The following is a 14142-nucleotide window of genomic DNA, read 5'->3' on the forward strand; positions in this document are numbered from 1 at the left end:
CATCTCCTGCTCTCATCATGTACCATGGATGGGCGATACAGGAAGGAGGAGGCCGCGGCCTCCATATATACCAGGCATGCCTCCCAGACAGGAGAGCCCTGGTGGAGCCGCCGTCAGCGCTGGAGCCTCATCTCCTGCTCTCATCATGTACCATGGATGGGCGATACAGGAAGGAGGAGGCCGCGGCCTCCATATATACCAGGCATGCCTCCCAGACAGGAGAGCCCTGGTGGAGCCGCCGTCAGCGCTGGTGCCTCATCTCCTGCTCTCATCATGTACCATGGATGGGCGATACAGTAAGGAGGAGGCCGCGGCCTCCATATATACCAGGCATGCCTCCCAGACAGGAGAGCCCTGGTGGAGCCGCCGTCAGCACTGGCGCCTCATCTCCTGCTCTCATCATGTACCATGGATGGGCGATACAGGAAGGAGGAGGCCGCGGCCTCCATATATACCAGGCATGCCTCCCAGACAGGAGAGCCCTGGTGGAACCGCCGTCAGCACTGGAGCCTCATCTCCTGCTCTCATCATGTACCATGGATGGGCGATACAGGAAGGAGGAGGCCGCGGCCTCCATATATACCAGGCATGCCTCCCAGACAGGAGAGCCCTGGTGGAGCCGCTGTCAGCACTGGTGCCTCATCTCCTGCTCTCATCATGTACCATGGATGGGCGATACAGGAAGGAGGAGGCCGCGGCCTCCATATATACCAGGCATGCCTCACAGACAGGAGAACCCTGGTGGAGCCGCCGTCAGCGCTGGAGCCTCATCTCCTGCTCTCATCATGTACCATGGATGGGCGATACAGGAAGGAGGAGGCCGCGGCCTCCATATATACCAGGCATGCCTCCCAGACAGGAGAGCCCTGGTGGAGCCGCCGTCAGCGCTGGAGCCTCATCTCCTGCTCTCATCATGTACCATGGATGGGCGATACAGGAAGGAGGAGGCCGCGGCCTCCATATATACCAGGCATGCCTCCCAGACAGGAGAGCCCTGGTGGAGCCGCCGTCAGCACTGGTGCCTCATCTCCTGTTCTCATCATGTACCATGGATGGGCGATACAGGAAGGAGGAGGCCGCGGCCTCCATATATACCAGGCATGCCTCCCAGACAGGAGAGCCCTGGTGGAGCCGCCGTCAGCACTGGAGCCTCATCTCCTGCTCTCATCATGTACCATGGATGGGCGATACAGGAAGGAGGAGGCCGCGGCCTCCATATATACCAGGCATGCCTCCCAGACAGGAGAGCCCTGGTGGAGCCGCCGTCAGCACTGGCGCCTCATCTCCTGCTCTCATCATGTACCATGGATGGGCGATACAGGAAGGAGGAGGCCGCGGCCTCCATATATACCAGGCATGCCTCCCAGACAGGAGAGCCCTGGTGGAGCCGCCGTCAGCGCTGGCGCCTCATCCCCCGGTTAGCGCCTCCTTCTACGCCTCATTGATGTCCTTTATGTCGCGGTTGTTGTGTTTTCTGCAGGTTTCCGCTCTGATTTATCCGTATGTATCGGCGCCCTCACCTCTGTAATCCCGCTGACAGTGTGGTGAGTGCGCTGAACCTCGGCCCTTTATGTCGAGCGTTTGTCTGTGGACTGGGACTGCACGGCCCTTATGCAGCCGTCCTGACTCCTCTACAGACGGTTTTAATTCTATATTGGGTCTGTACATTTTTATTGCCTTGCCATCTTTTCTTTCCTTCTTTTCAGGTGTAACCATAATATTATTAGCAAATACCTCCAATTAGCAGGGTAGTATAGTTCTTCTGATAACAAGCTGCTAACCCCATGTGCAGGCATTGCAGTAGATGTCAGTGGTTACCCACTAATAGCAAACTGTCACTGTATGATTGGTCGTAACCATGGACACCTAAGGTCCTGCAATGCCTGCACATGAGGAAAGACATAGCAAATCACAAGAACTACACTACATTTCTAATTGGAGGCATTTGCTAATAATAATATTATTTTACCTCTGACATTGTGGAGATCATCCGCGCTGCGGAACAAATAGAAATCCGGACGTATTGATGAAAAGGAACGGTGGCTTCACTCAACGCGTTTCAAAGTCTATGTATGACATCTCCTCAGGAAACCAGACACAACCCCAGACACAACCCCAGACACAACCCCAGACACAACCCGACAACCCCAGACACAACCCCAGACACACATACGACATACATATACCCCAGACACAACCCCAGACACAACCCCAGACATACATACGACATACATATACATATACCACAGACACAACCACAGACACAACCACAGGCACAACCACAGGCACAACCAGACATACCACAGACACAACCACAGACACAACCACAGGCACAACCACAGGCACAACCAGACACAACCACAGACACAACCAGACAATACCACATACACACCACAGACATATCACTTACATTACACAGACATACAACACACAGTACAGAGCAAAAGTTTGGACACACCTTCTCATTTAAAGATTTTTCTGTATTTTCATGACTATGAAAATTGTACATTCACACTGAAGGCATCAAAACTATGAATTAACACATGTGGAATTATATACTTAACAAAAAAGTGTGAAACAACTGAAATTATGTCTTATATTCTAGGTTCTTCACAGTAGCCACCTTTTGCTTTGATGACTGCTTTGCACACTCTTGGCATTCTCTTGATGAGGTACAATAGGTAGTCACCGGGAATGGTCTTCCAACAATCCTGAAGGAGTTCCCAGAGATGCTTGGCACTTGTTGGCCCTTTTGCCTTCACTCTGCGGTCCAGCTCACCCCAAACCATCTCGATTGGGTTCAGGTCTGGTGACTGTGGAGGCCAGGTCATCTGGGGTAGCACCCCATCACTCTCCTTCTTGGTCAAATAGCCCTTACACAGCCTGGAGGTGTGTTTGGGGTCATTGTCCTGATGAAAAATAAATGATGGTCCAACTAAACACAAACCGGATGGAATAGCATGCCGCTGCAAGATGCTGTGGTAGCCATGCTGGTTCAGTGTGCCTTCAATTTTGAATAAATCCCCAACAGTATCACCAGCAAAGCACCCCCACACCATCACACCTCCTCCTCCATGCTTCACGGTGGGAGCCAGGCATGTAGAGTCCATCCGTTCACCTTTTCTGCGTCGCACAAAGACACGGTGGTTGGAACCAAAGATCTCAAATTTGGACTCATCAGACAAAAGCAGATTTCCACTGGTCTCATGTCCATTCCTTGTGTTCTTTAGCCCAAACAAGTCTCTTCTGCTTGTTGCTTGTCCTTAGCAGTGGTTTCCTAGCAGCTATTTTACCATGAAGGCCTGCTGCACAAAGTCTCCTCTTAACAGTTGTTGTAGAGATGTGTCTGCTGCTAGAACTCTGTGTGGAATTGTCCTGGCCTCTAATCTGAGCTGCTGTTAACCTGCGATTTCTGAGGCTGGTGACTCGGATAAACTTATCCTCAGAAGCAGAGGTGACTCTTGGTCTTCCTTTCCTGGGGCGGTCCTCATGTGAGCCAGTCTCTTTGTAGCGCTTGATGGTTTTTGCCACTGCACTTGGGGACACTTTCAAAGTTTTCCCAATTTTTCGGACTGACTGACCTTCATTTCTTAAAGTAATGATTGTCACTCGTTTTTCTTTACTTAACTGCTTTTTTCTTGCCATAATACAAATTCTAACAGTCTATTCAGTAGGACTATCAGCTGTGTATCCACCAGACTTCTGCACAACACAACTGATGGTCCCAACCCCATTTATAAGGCAAGAAATCTCACTTATTAAACCTGACAGGGCACACCTGTGAAGTGAAGACCATTCCCGGTGACTACCTCTTGAAGCTCATCAAGAGAAAGCCAAGAGTGTGCAAAGCAGTCATCAAAGCAAAAGGTGGCTACTGTGAAGAACCTAGAATATAAAACATAATTTCAGTTGTTTCACACTTTTTTGTTAAGTATATAATTCCACATGTGTTAATTCATAGTTTTGATGCCTTCAGTGTGAATGTACAATTTTCATAGTCATGAAAATACAGAAAAATCTTTAAATGAGGTGTCCAAACTTCTGGTCTGTACTGTACATGACATACATACCACATACATATAACACAGTCATGTGTGGTGTTTCCTGAGGAGATGTCATACATAGACTTTGAAACGCGTTGAGTGAAGCCACTGTTCCTTTTCATCAATACGTCCGGATTTCTATTAGTTCAGCAGGGCGGATGAGCTCCACAGAGTTCCCGTGTCTGGTTCCAGATCTGGTCATTTCGGTCACGTGGATCTGCAGCCGACCTTTATCTGCCCTATCAAAGGGGCACCAGGTGAGCAGTGTTCAGAACAACGGATTCTGAAATTGTCGGAGAAGACCCTACGTGTGTTTCTTCTCGCCTATAGCTTTACCTGTAACATATTGGGATAGGATCTTGGAGATGGGAGACCATCCGGGGCCGAGAGACGGCAGAGACCGCCCGAGGCCGAGAGACGGCAGAGACTGCCCGAGGCCGAGAGACGGCAGAGACCGCCCGAGGCCGAGAGACGGCAGAGACCGCCCGAGGCCGAGAGACGGCAGAGACCGCCCGAGGCCGAGAGACGGCAGAGACCGCCCGAGGCCGAGAGACGGCAGAGACCGCCCGAGGCCGAGAGACGGCAGAGACCGCCCGAGGCCGAGAGACGGCAGAGACCGCCCGAGGCCGAGAGACGGCAGAGACCGCCGGAGCCATCGTTCAGCCATCCAATGTGAATGGGGGGCTCAAGTTTCACCCAACTCACACCGCTGCTCTTCCTGGTTCATCCCTCATTGTGAAAGTGGGGGGATTGGATTCATCACACAGCCACGTATAGACCCGGGTGTCACACGATTCGCCTCATGTGATGGGCTCTGCAGATTCGGGTGGTCTTTGTACAGACTCTCCATGCATTTATCCTCCACACAGGGTCAGATTCTCCCTCCTCATCCGGCCAATCACACAGTCCTCAGCATGGTTAAGATCTCTGCTTACTGTCAGTGACTTTCCTTATAGCAGTACTGACAGCAGAGCGTTCAGATCAGCTTTATCTAGTCGGAACAATGCTCCACTAACTTACACAGGATGCCACACTGATACACTGTACCAAACACTGCTGCTGTGCTAAGCATTGCACCAATGTTGTCATTCACTGACAGAAGAAGAGGCCATTACCCTGGTGGACACGACTGTCTGCACATAGGAAACAATGGTGGGTCACATGAGGATGAGGCTGATGCACGTGTGGTCGGTGGACCAGGGTGGGAGGAGATGCACTCACGTTCTGCAGCAGCTTCTCCAGGTTCTCCTGCAGCTCGTAGAAGTAGCGGGAGGTGATGAGGCCATCGCGGGATTTGCCCAGGCAGTCACGAGCCAGCTCGATCACCTGGTGATGAATGAAGCTGAGGACACCGTCACCCAGGGGCAGCACGCTCTCACCGTGAGGCAGGACGCTCTCACCGGGGGGCAGGACGCCCTCAGGGGCATTGCCAGTGATGAAATCTGCAAGTCTCTCCTCCATCTGAGCCGTGGCCTTCAGGAAAAAGAAAACGAGAAGAGGCAGCGGCGCAGGACGGCAGAGGCGCAGGACGGCAGCGGCGCAGGACGGCAGAGGCGCAGGACGGCAGAGGCGCAGGACGGCAGAGGCGCAGGACGGCAGCGGCGCAGGACGGCAGCGGCGCAGGACGGCAGCGGCGCAGGACGGCAGCGGCGCAGGACGGCAGCGGCGCAGGACGGCAGAGGCGCAGGACGGCAGAGGCGCAGGACGGCAGCCCGACAAGCCGACGACTGTGCAGAGAGACGCAGGAGCCTCACCTTCGGGAACCGCTCCTTGTACACATGGTTCATCATCACTATCTCCCCATCAAAGGAGATGGGGCAACGGCCAGGACTGTGGAGAAAAAGCAAAAGCAGCGAGTGAGAAAGTGGCGAGGTCTGTACAGCGGCATATTTATAGCTTACGGAGCTGTGTATGGGGCGAATATGATATGGGGATGTACATATAGTGTACGGAGGGGAGTATACAATGTATGGAGCCCTCCACCATTACATGGTCAGGTGGATATAAAGGAACAGTCTCTGTACTTAGCAGCTCCCTTCAAGGATCCCCCTAATCAAAGAGAATCACCTGAGGCTCCGGGATCGCGGGCGCATGGCTGGGGAGCGGCGATCTTCCTCGTCGGTGATGTTCTCGGTGCTGAAGTGCTTGGTCAGGAAGTGCAGCTCGTCCGCGGTCGGCTGAAATGGCAGCTGGTGCAGCTTCTCCTGAGACGAGCAGGACGACTGAGTGCAGAAAACACAGAAGACGAACGCTGAGATCCAATCTTGTAGATTGTGAGCCCTCGCGGGCAGGGTCCTCTCTCCTCCTGTTCCAGTTGTGACTTGTATTGTTCAAGATTATTGTACTTGTTTTTATTATGTATACCCCTCCTCACATGTAAAGCGCCATGGAATAAATGGCGCTATAATATTAAATAATAATAATAATAATAATAATAATAATAATAATAATAATAATAATACAAGAAGGAGGGCGGCCGCGGCGGAGGGCTCCCGCGGCGGAGGGCTCGGAGGGCGGCCGCGGCGGAGGGCTCGGAGGGCGGCCGCGGCGGAGGGCTCAGAGGGCGGCCGCGGCGGAGGGCTCAGAGGGCGGCCGCGGCGGAGGGCTCGGAGGGCGGCCTGTTGTGAATTCTGTTCTTGGGCTCCCTCCGGTGGTTGTTGGTGGTAGTGCAGTTGTCTCTGGGTTGTAATCCAGGGCAGGTGTTTCTGCTGATTGCAGCTCTACTAGGTATTTAGGTGTGCAGGATCCATTAGTCCTTGCCAGTTGTCCATTGTTCTTGGAGGGATTGCATCTCTGTCTGGCTCCTCATGCCCTGCTGTCAATTCAGCTAAGATAAGTGTCTGGTTTTTGTCTCTGTAGCACACATGCAGTGTGCTTTACAATTCAGTGCAATTCATTGTGTTTTTGTCCAGCTTAGACTTTGTTTGGATTTTTCAGTCATGCTGGATTCTCTGGAGATGCAGATATACATTCTATGTCTTTAGTTAGATGTAGAATATTTATATTATCTGCTGTGGATATTTTTAGGGTTTTAATACTGACCGCTTAGAATTCTGTCCTATCCTTTTCTATTTAGCTAGAAGTGCCTCTTTTGCTAAATCCTGTTTTCTGCCTGCGTGTGTCTTTCCTCTTATACTCACAGTCAATATTTGTGGGGGGCTGCCTATCCTTTGGGGTTCTGCTCTGAGGCAAGATAGAATTCCCATTTCCATCTATAGGGGTATTTAGTCCTCCGGCTGTGTCGAGGTGTCTAGGACGTGTTAGGTACACCCCACGGCTACTTCTAGTTGCGGTGTCAGTTTAGGGTTTGCGGTCAGTACAGGTACCACCTACTCCAGAGAACGTCTCATGCGGCTCCAAGGTCACCGGATCATAACAGCGGCCGCGGCAGAGGGCTCGGAGGGCGGCCGTGGCGGAGGGCTCGGAGGGCTTGAGCGGCGGAGGGCTCGGAGGGCAGCCGCGGCGGAGGGTGGCCGGATTCTCTACCACCATAACATCCTGGGTCTGCTGGAGGCCACCCGAAATCCCACCCCCTGGCGGTCTGGAGAGGCACAATATGGAGGCTGTACTGTTGACATTCCTGTCTCTGGAAACAATACAAGTACAGGTATCCACAGACGGGCAAGGGTGAAGGCACTCACCACACCAAGCCTGCTCCTGCTCCATACACTGGGATTTCTAACCACACCATGCCAGCTCCTGCTCCACACTACTCCTTCATACAAGGTTGTGAGGAAATAGAAAGAAGTTCTGATTACTTCAGTTACACATACAGGGCTCTCAGCTGCAGTTTCCTCTGCCTGCCAGAACAGGCTGGAATTCTAAGCCACTCTTCCTCCGTCCCCCCTGCTATATAGCTATAATGTGAGACCAACGTGACAGCGACATCCACTGAGGAATTTTTATGACTTTGTGCTGGGAAAGCCAGTCTTCCGTCTAAACCCCTCATCCCCCCCCGCCTGATACCAGCTATAACTGGTACAGCAACTTTCAAACCGCATGGGACTCTTTTGTTCTTGAAAAGTTATGTATAATGGCCCCAATCAGGGATAGCGATATAAGGGTTACATATTCCGAATTTCCACCGAGAAATCTGTAACTCACTGAAATCGCTAGAATCTAAACCCAACAAAATGAAAGGAATGGGTTTCTCCGTAAGCAGGTCACATATCTACGCCGTGTTTATACTTAAAAGAACCCCCATGACGTGGTGAGCATCATGATCATTGTGTCGTTCTTCTACGAGGTTCATACAGCGAGTTATGTATAGAAATGGCTCGTCATAACTAAGAAAGGGGAGTATTCAGCCTCTGATTGAGTTCACCACAGGGGGAGTGCCTTGGTTTTGGGCACGGAGATAAGTCAGTGAGACATCAGTCTTTATGATCTTTTGCCCAAGGATTGAGCTGAGAGTCACATCTGCGAGGCACTGGGATATATGCCCATCCCCCACAGCACATGGTCTGCCATGAGATGAAATGACATAAGGAACTGTTTTTTTCAACGTTAATCCCATTTTATTTGTAACTGAACAGTACATACGATACTTGTCTACTTTTATAATATCCTTTTACCCTCTTGTAAACTGCCTACTTTTTTAGAGTAAAATATCTAAAATTACTAGCTTCGTTTCTCCTTGCTCTATAACGAACTGTCACGTCCTCTGAAGTGAATTACGCTACTAATTTGGGTTGGCTCCGGACCAGTTATTAAGAAATCGGTGCTGGTGGCAGCGGATTTGTCCTGTGCATTTGGGAGACTTTGTAGCGACGGACGGCGTTGATAATTATTGTTCCTGCCTGAGTGGGAGTAGTGATATCGCCCTCGCTGCAGCGTGCCCATTAGCCAGTACAAAGTAAGGCAGCCTTTCTGGCGACTAATTATCCTAGGTGCTGTACCATGTCTGACCTGAGGGTAAGGGGGCGCCAGAGAGCTGCAGGTTCCAAACCAGAACTGGGAAGTGGGATATAGATAAATCCCCTTCAGAAAGAACTGGGCAACCAAACAACCCCGGTTCATGACATATTAGTGTGAGCAGTGGGGATGATAAAGGGATCCTCCCTGGGATCCGTGACAAAGGTGATGTGGCTCAGAGTCAGGGGGCCACATCCAGGTCTCTGGTCATACACGCTGACGACAGAGGGGAGGCAGTGGCTCACACTTACAGACACAGCTGAGCTGGGAGTGTTGGTTCCATATCCAGAAGACGGCAGCGATGCCAGAGACCAGCGACGCCCGTCCGTCCTGAAACAAGAGGAGCAAGTGTTATCGGCCCGGCTTGAAGAGACATGAACGCAGGCATGCCTGATACCACAGGGGGCGCCTGTGAGATATGGAAAAATGCTATCTAATTGATATATTTTTAATATCTGATGGAATCTTATATCAGATACAGTTTGGCCCAAAATACTTGCTCCCAAACATAGCTCCCACCTTTGGCATTCTCCCAGGCCAAAAGGGAAGTCAAATACACAAACAATGCGACCTCATTATCCAGCGAAGACACTTCCTTGGACAGGGCAGACCATTGGTTTTTTATTAACTCGAGCACAAAAGGTCTTTGAAACTCTCCCTGGGGAATGCAAAAGGCATAGACCCTGTGTCCCCCAGCACCAAGTCCAGCAATTATCACAGGGGTGTGAACTCTTGTGCAGTTACCAGCCAACTGGCTTCCTTGGTTGAACTCAGGCTGACACGCAGACATATTGGCATCGCGGATCCCAGGCTCAACAGCCCAAGGCTCTGAGATATTGAATCTAGAAAATGACCTATAATAAAAGAATGTAATATCTCTGAACCTAGCCAAGCCCATAATCAGCATTTGCATTCCTTTCTCCACAAGCCCATATGATGCAGCCACCACTAGAACTTGTTATTGAGTTATAAAGCATAGCTACCAGAAATTAAATACGGCAGCCATATTTGGTCTCCCTGCAGATAAAATCCAGCAGAACCCAGAGGCGTTGCCTTCGTCCCATTTAGAGCTTCGGGCGGAAAGTTATGGACATCCACAGTTCTGGCCGGAAAACCATGCTCTCAGATCAGGGAAGAGAGAGGCTGCACAGCCCAGGAATAGGCGTAGCGTGTGGGAGGGAGCAATCTAAGAGACAGGCAGCTCCTCATTCTGGACTCAGTTTACCTACTGGCAGGAGGCCCGTTAGCCGACGCGGCCAGAGAATCACGTAACAAAGATTTGGACCTGTAATTCATCAGCGCCTCCCTGTGGTCACGTGCTACATAACACAGTAATTGCAATTATCCATATCCTACCCACGAATCCCCACGTCTGGACGCTCGGTTGGTTATTATACGCTACCCGGAGTTGGTTTCTGACCCGATATAAGCCGGTTGTCAGACGGGAATTACATCTAACGAGGAACTGGTGGCAGCATACCGTACTGTGTTAGTGAGGAACTCTGACAGTAACGGCCGGGAGATTTACATATATATCCCCAGCCTGGACTGGTGTTATATATCCCCTTCACTGGGAGCTCTTCAATAACTCGTACCTATAAATGGGAAGCCTCTCCGGCCACTATTTGCCCTTGGTGCAGTTCCCTGACTGACCAGGGGTAGGTGCTGGCGCCAGAGAGCCGATCCCTGCTGGGTCATTCTCTCCCCTCCCTAGAGGTGAGTGAAGTCAACACTTCCTTCATCATGCAGTCACCACCATCATCATCCCGCTGTCACTATCATCATCCCTCCGTTCTCCCGAGCTTCCTTTGTCACCCTCCCTTGGTCCTACCCTGTCTTCTTCAGTCCCCCCCACCGTCACCTTCGCTCGTCGTCCTCCTCCCTCTGTCCTCCGTCCCGTCTCCCTTCCTCGTTGTTCTCAGTCCACTCTGTCCTCCCCTTATCGCCCTCCCATGTCGTCCTCTCCCCGTTGTCCTCAGTCACCTTCGTCTTCCCCCTATAGCCCTCCCTCATTATCCTATCCCCGTTTTCATCACTCCCATCTGTCATACCCCTATCGCCGTCCCTCGTCGTCAGTCCCGTCTTCACCCTATCGCCCTCTCTTGTCGTCCTCTCCCCGTTGTCCTCAGTCACCTCCGTCCTCTCTATCGCCCTCCCTCATTATCCTATCCCCGTTGTCCTCACTCCCATCCCATCGCCCTCTCTCCATCCTGCCTCGCCACCCTCCCTATTTGCGCTCTATCCATCATCCCTCCCTTGTCATCCTCACTCCATCCTCTCCGTCACCCTCCCTCGTCGCTCGCCGTCTGTCCTTCTCCATCCTCCCAGTCACCCTTCCTCCGCCCCCTCCCCTCCTCCTTCAGTCCTCCCCATCGCCTTCCTCCGTCGTCCTCAGTCCCCTCTGTCCTCCCCCTATCGCTCTCCATCCATCACCTCCCCATTGTCCTCAATCTCCTCCGTCCTCCCCGTCACCCTCTCGTCATCCTCTCCCCATTGTCCTCAGTCCCCTCCATCCTCCCCATTGCCCTCCCTCCATCCTGCCTTGTCACCCTCCCTTTGTTCTCCGTCCGTCATCCCTCCCTTGTGACCTCCCCATTCAGTTCTCCCTCCGTCACCCTCCCTCGTTGCTCTCCATCCATCCCCCTTCCGCGTCGCCCTCCCTCCGACCTTCCCGTCACCCTCTCCCATTGCTCTCCATCCGTCCGTCACCCTCCCTCCTCTCTGTCATCCTCCTTTGTTGCTCTCCAGCCGTTTGTTACCCTCCCTCATCGCCCTCCCTCGTCTATCTCAGTCTGTCCTCCTCCATGTCACCCTTCCTCGACGCTCTCAGTCTGTCCTCCTCCATGTCACCCTCCCTAGTCGATCTCAGTCTATCCTCCTCCATTCTCCCCGTCACACTCCCTCGTCCCTCTGTCACCCTCACTCCGTCCTCCCCATCACTTTCCCGTCGCTCTCCATCTGTCCAACCGTCACCCTCCGTCCATCCTCCTCTGTCGCCCTTTCTCCGTCCTACCCATCACCTTCCCTATCCTCCCACTGTCACCCTCCCTTGTCGCTCTCCGTCCGTCCTCCTCCATCGCCCTCCCTCCGTCCTTCCCAGTCACCCTCCCTTGTTGCTCTCCGTCCATCCTCCTCCGTCGTCCTCTCTGTCCTCCTCCATCCTTCCCAGTCACCCTCCCTCGTTGCTCTCTGTCCATCCTCCTCCATCGCCCTCCCTCTGTCCTTCCCAGTCACCCTTCCTCGTCGCTCTGTCCATCCCCCTGTCGTCCTCCCTCCGTCCTCCTCCATCGCCCTCCCTCTGTCCTTCCCAGTCACCCTTCCTCGTCGCTCTGTCCATCCCCGTCGTCCTCCCTCCGTCCTCCTCCATCGCCCTCCCTCTGTCCTTCCCAGTCACCCTTCCTCGTCGCTCTGTCCATCCCCGTCGTCCTCCCTCCGTCCTCCTCCATCGCCCTCCCTCCGTCCTTCCCAGTCACCCTTCCTCGTCGCTCTCCGTTCATCCTCCTCCGTCGTACTCCTCCATCGCCCTCCCCAGTCACCCTCCCTCGTCGCTCTCCGTCCATCCTCCTTCGTCGTCCTCCCACCGTCCTTCCCAGTCACCCTCCCTCGTCGCTCTCTGACCATCCTCCGTCGTCCTCCCTCCGTCCTTCCCAGTCACCCTCCCTTGTCGCTCTCCGTCCATCCTCCTCCGTCGTCCTCCCTCCGTCCTTCCCAGTCACCCTCCGTCCGTCCTTCCCAGTCACCCTCCCTCGTCGCTCTCTGTCCGTCCTCCTCCATCGCTGGTTGAGTACAGACGAGCTGCGAGCTCCTGCAATTCTGGTGACCTCTGATAATGGCTCTGCACCATGTGAGTGCTGGATGCAGGGCGGCAGGAATCTACTTTTCGGAGTCCGGACTTAGCGCCATGTTCACGCTTTTGCACGTCAAGGTGCTGGTCCAGTGTGGCTTTCACATCCTCGCATGGTGCCGAATAGTGACGAAAGCTGGTTCCCATACATTCGGGCACTGTACGGCATTGCTCTTTGTTCTGAGTTCACACTCCGCTCTACTATATCGGCTCACGTATCTCACTACAGATGGAACTCACCTCCGCGCAGGCACGAAGGAGAAGTGGGCAACAGCATTTGGGGAAAAGTTTCGGGGGCTATCCAGGGGGCTGTTGCCTGTAGAAACATAACATGTAGTAAGATAACAGCAGGGGTCACCCGTCCCTCCCCGCGGCGCTCCCCCGGCAGGCGCAACCTCCCAGCAGCGCTCCCCTGACAGACGCACCCTCCCAGCAGCACTCCCCCGGCAGGTGCACCCTCTATTCAGTGGCGCAGGCACATTGTCAGTCTCGGGGTCACTGCTGGCACGGGTGGGGGCAAGAATTGTTCTGTCTGAGAGGGAATTTGCATTTCATCTGGATGTTCTGGATGAGACTGAATGATAAATCTGCAGGAGGAATTATCTGCAATCTCATGGGAAAGAGCCACTTGTACTCCAGTCACACCCAGAGCTGCAGGACAGAATGCCATCAGCAGCGCATTGTGGGAGAGACATATGACAAGCGTCACTCTCCGCTCCCCAGCCGGCCTTGTCCTCCTGGTCACCGACAGTTCTGGGGGTGACCAGTCCCCGTGGGATAGGAGATGCTCTGCGGCCCTGTACTCCAGAATAAGACCTAGAGAAGAGGCCATGTCTGTACTGCAGACTTCTCGGCGGCCCCGGCCACACGTCTTCTCATCTCCTGCCGCTAAAGGGTAAATCTAGGGAATTAGGACGCCAGGACGTCGGGAGCGCCAGGACTCCACATCAGCAGCTCATTTCCAGATGAGGATTTCCATATTAAGGAGATTTTCACATACAAAGAAATAGGGCAGGAGAATTAGCCAAGTCCTGATTGTGGGGGTCGGTGATCGCATAATCCGCACAGCTCAGCGCCATCTCAGCGGACACAGACGAACTCCCAAAAACAAGACGTCAGCCCCCCAGCTCTACACCAAGGCGTCATTTATCATGAGGGCAAGATGGTCTGACTGAGCAGACAGTAAAAGGAAGACCTGAAGGAAATCGGCAAAAACTGCTGATACAAAAGAACAAAAATGTCCATGGCACGGCCGGCTATCAGGAGAGGAGGTGCTGGGGAGCAATGTCTGGTCCCTGGAGCTCCACATCGGGGTATGAGATATCTAAGGCACGACTATCA

At 53.1% G+C, this 14142-nt stretch overlaps 1 protein-coding gene across 1 annotated transcript in view; it reads right to left on the reverse strand.

Moving 5' to 3' along the window:
* The window catches only part of MAST2 (microtubule associated serine/threonine kinase 2), a 161606-nt gene that overhangs the window by 53873 nt on the left and 93591 nt on the right, over positions 1-14142 (reverse strand). Inside the window, exons 6-10 of the mRNA XM_077277745.1 lie at positions 13042-13117; positions 9209-9287; positions 6111-6265; positions 5798-5873; positions 5265-5516 (exon numbers count right to left, since the gene is read on the reverse strand). Of these exons, the coding sequence (XP_077133860.1) occupies positions 5265-5516; positions 5798-5873; positions 6111-6265; positions 9209-9287; positions 13042-13117 (638 nt within the window). The remainder of the gene's footprint in view (positions 1-5264; positions 5517-5797; positions 5874-6110; positions 6266-9208; positions 9288-13041; positions 13118-14142) is intronic.

This window comes from Ranitomeya variabilis, chromosome 8 (genome assembly GCF_051348905.1).
Source record: "Ranitomeya variabilis isolate aRanVar5 chromosome 8, aRanVar5.hap1, whole genome shotgun sequence".
Taxonomy (NCBI): Eukaryota; Metazoa; Chordata; class Amphibia; order Anura; family Dendrobatidae; genus Ranitomeya; species Ranitomeya variabilis.